General features: G+C 42.5%; 1 protein-coding gene across 1 annotated transcript in view; it reads left to right on the forward strand.

Annotated features, from left to right (window-relative positions):
* Window positions 1-901, forward strand: part of LOC119592293 (DNA repair protein rad13-like) — a 4,516-nt gene that overhangs the window by 358 nt on the left and 3,257 nt on the right. The window contains 3 exon segments of the mRNA XM_037941121.1: window positions 140-304; window positions 438-483; window positions 760-840. Coding sequence (XP_037797049.1) covers window positions 140-304; window positions 438-483; window positions 760-840 — 292 coding nt within the window.

Below are 901 nucleotides of genomic sequence, written 5' to 3' on the forward strand. Positions count from 1 at the left end.
GCTCCTAAGTTCACACACATTAATACATACATATAATATAGTGTTTCACAGCCCATGAAACGTGCTGTATTTACGCCATTTGCATTCTTCACCGACTAAACCAAATACTAAACCCTCCAAACCTTCCCCTCGCCCTCAGATCCTTCTTCTATCGCGTAAGGAACCTCGTACGGGCGGGCATAGTGCCCCTTGTAGTCCTGGACGGAAGAGTGCCACAGGAAAAGCTGTCAGTCGTCGCCGAACGCCGATGGAAGTCTTTACGGTACAAGACCAGAAAGCTCTCGTCCGCTGTGAGGAAAAAAATGTAAGGAGTGGTAAAGGGAGCTTTATTTTTTTTTCTGATTAATTTCTTTCTAAGCGAAAGCAGTAGCTTACTGCATGTTTATACAGCTGATAATTTGCATTCCTAGATATCAATGAATCTTGTGATCCGGTAGGTATGAGGATCCGTGCACCATCAGGCCAACAGCTGCACTTACCCAGGTAAAAAAAGGTGTTTTGGTTGTTATTATTATTTAACTTTACAGTTGTCGCGGTCACATTGGTCTGTTGGTTTACGCTATTACCACTGGTGAAATAAAATTGATTGAAGACTCTAATAACAATTGATAACACTAATAACAATTGACATGAAAGATAATAAGGTATCATTCTAATTATTGTTACTGTGATGATTTGTAATTTTCAGGTCATTCATAACAGCCATTACAATAGTTCATATGATCGTACCTACCCCTATAACAAGTAATTTCCCCGCAGGTGCTGAAGGGCTTGGGCGCACCTGTCATACGGAGCGAGGGCGAGGCTGAGAAACTGTGCGCTTGGCTAGACCAGAGGGGGGTGAGCGCCGCCCAAGAGCTTGTTTTTGTTAAGTTATGACAGATATAGGTTAGCCTATTTG

This window comes from Penaeus monodon, chromosome 30 (assembly GCF_015228065.2).
Source record: "Penaeus monodon isolate SGIC_2016 chromosome 30, NSTDA_Pmon_1, whole genome shotgun sequence".
NCBI classification, from domain to species: Eukaryota; Metazoa; Arthropoda; class Malacostraca; order Decapoda; family Penaeidae; genus Penaeus; species Penaeus monodon.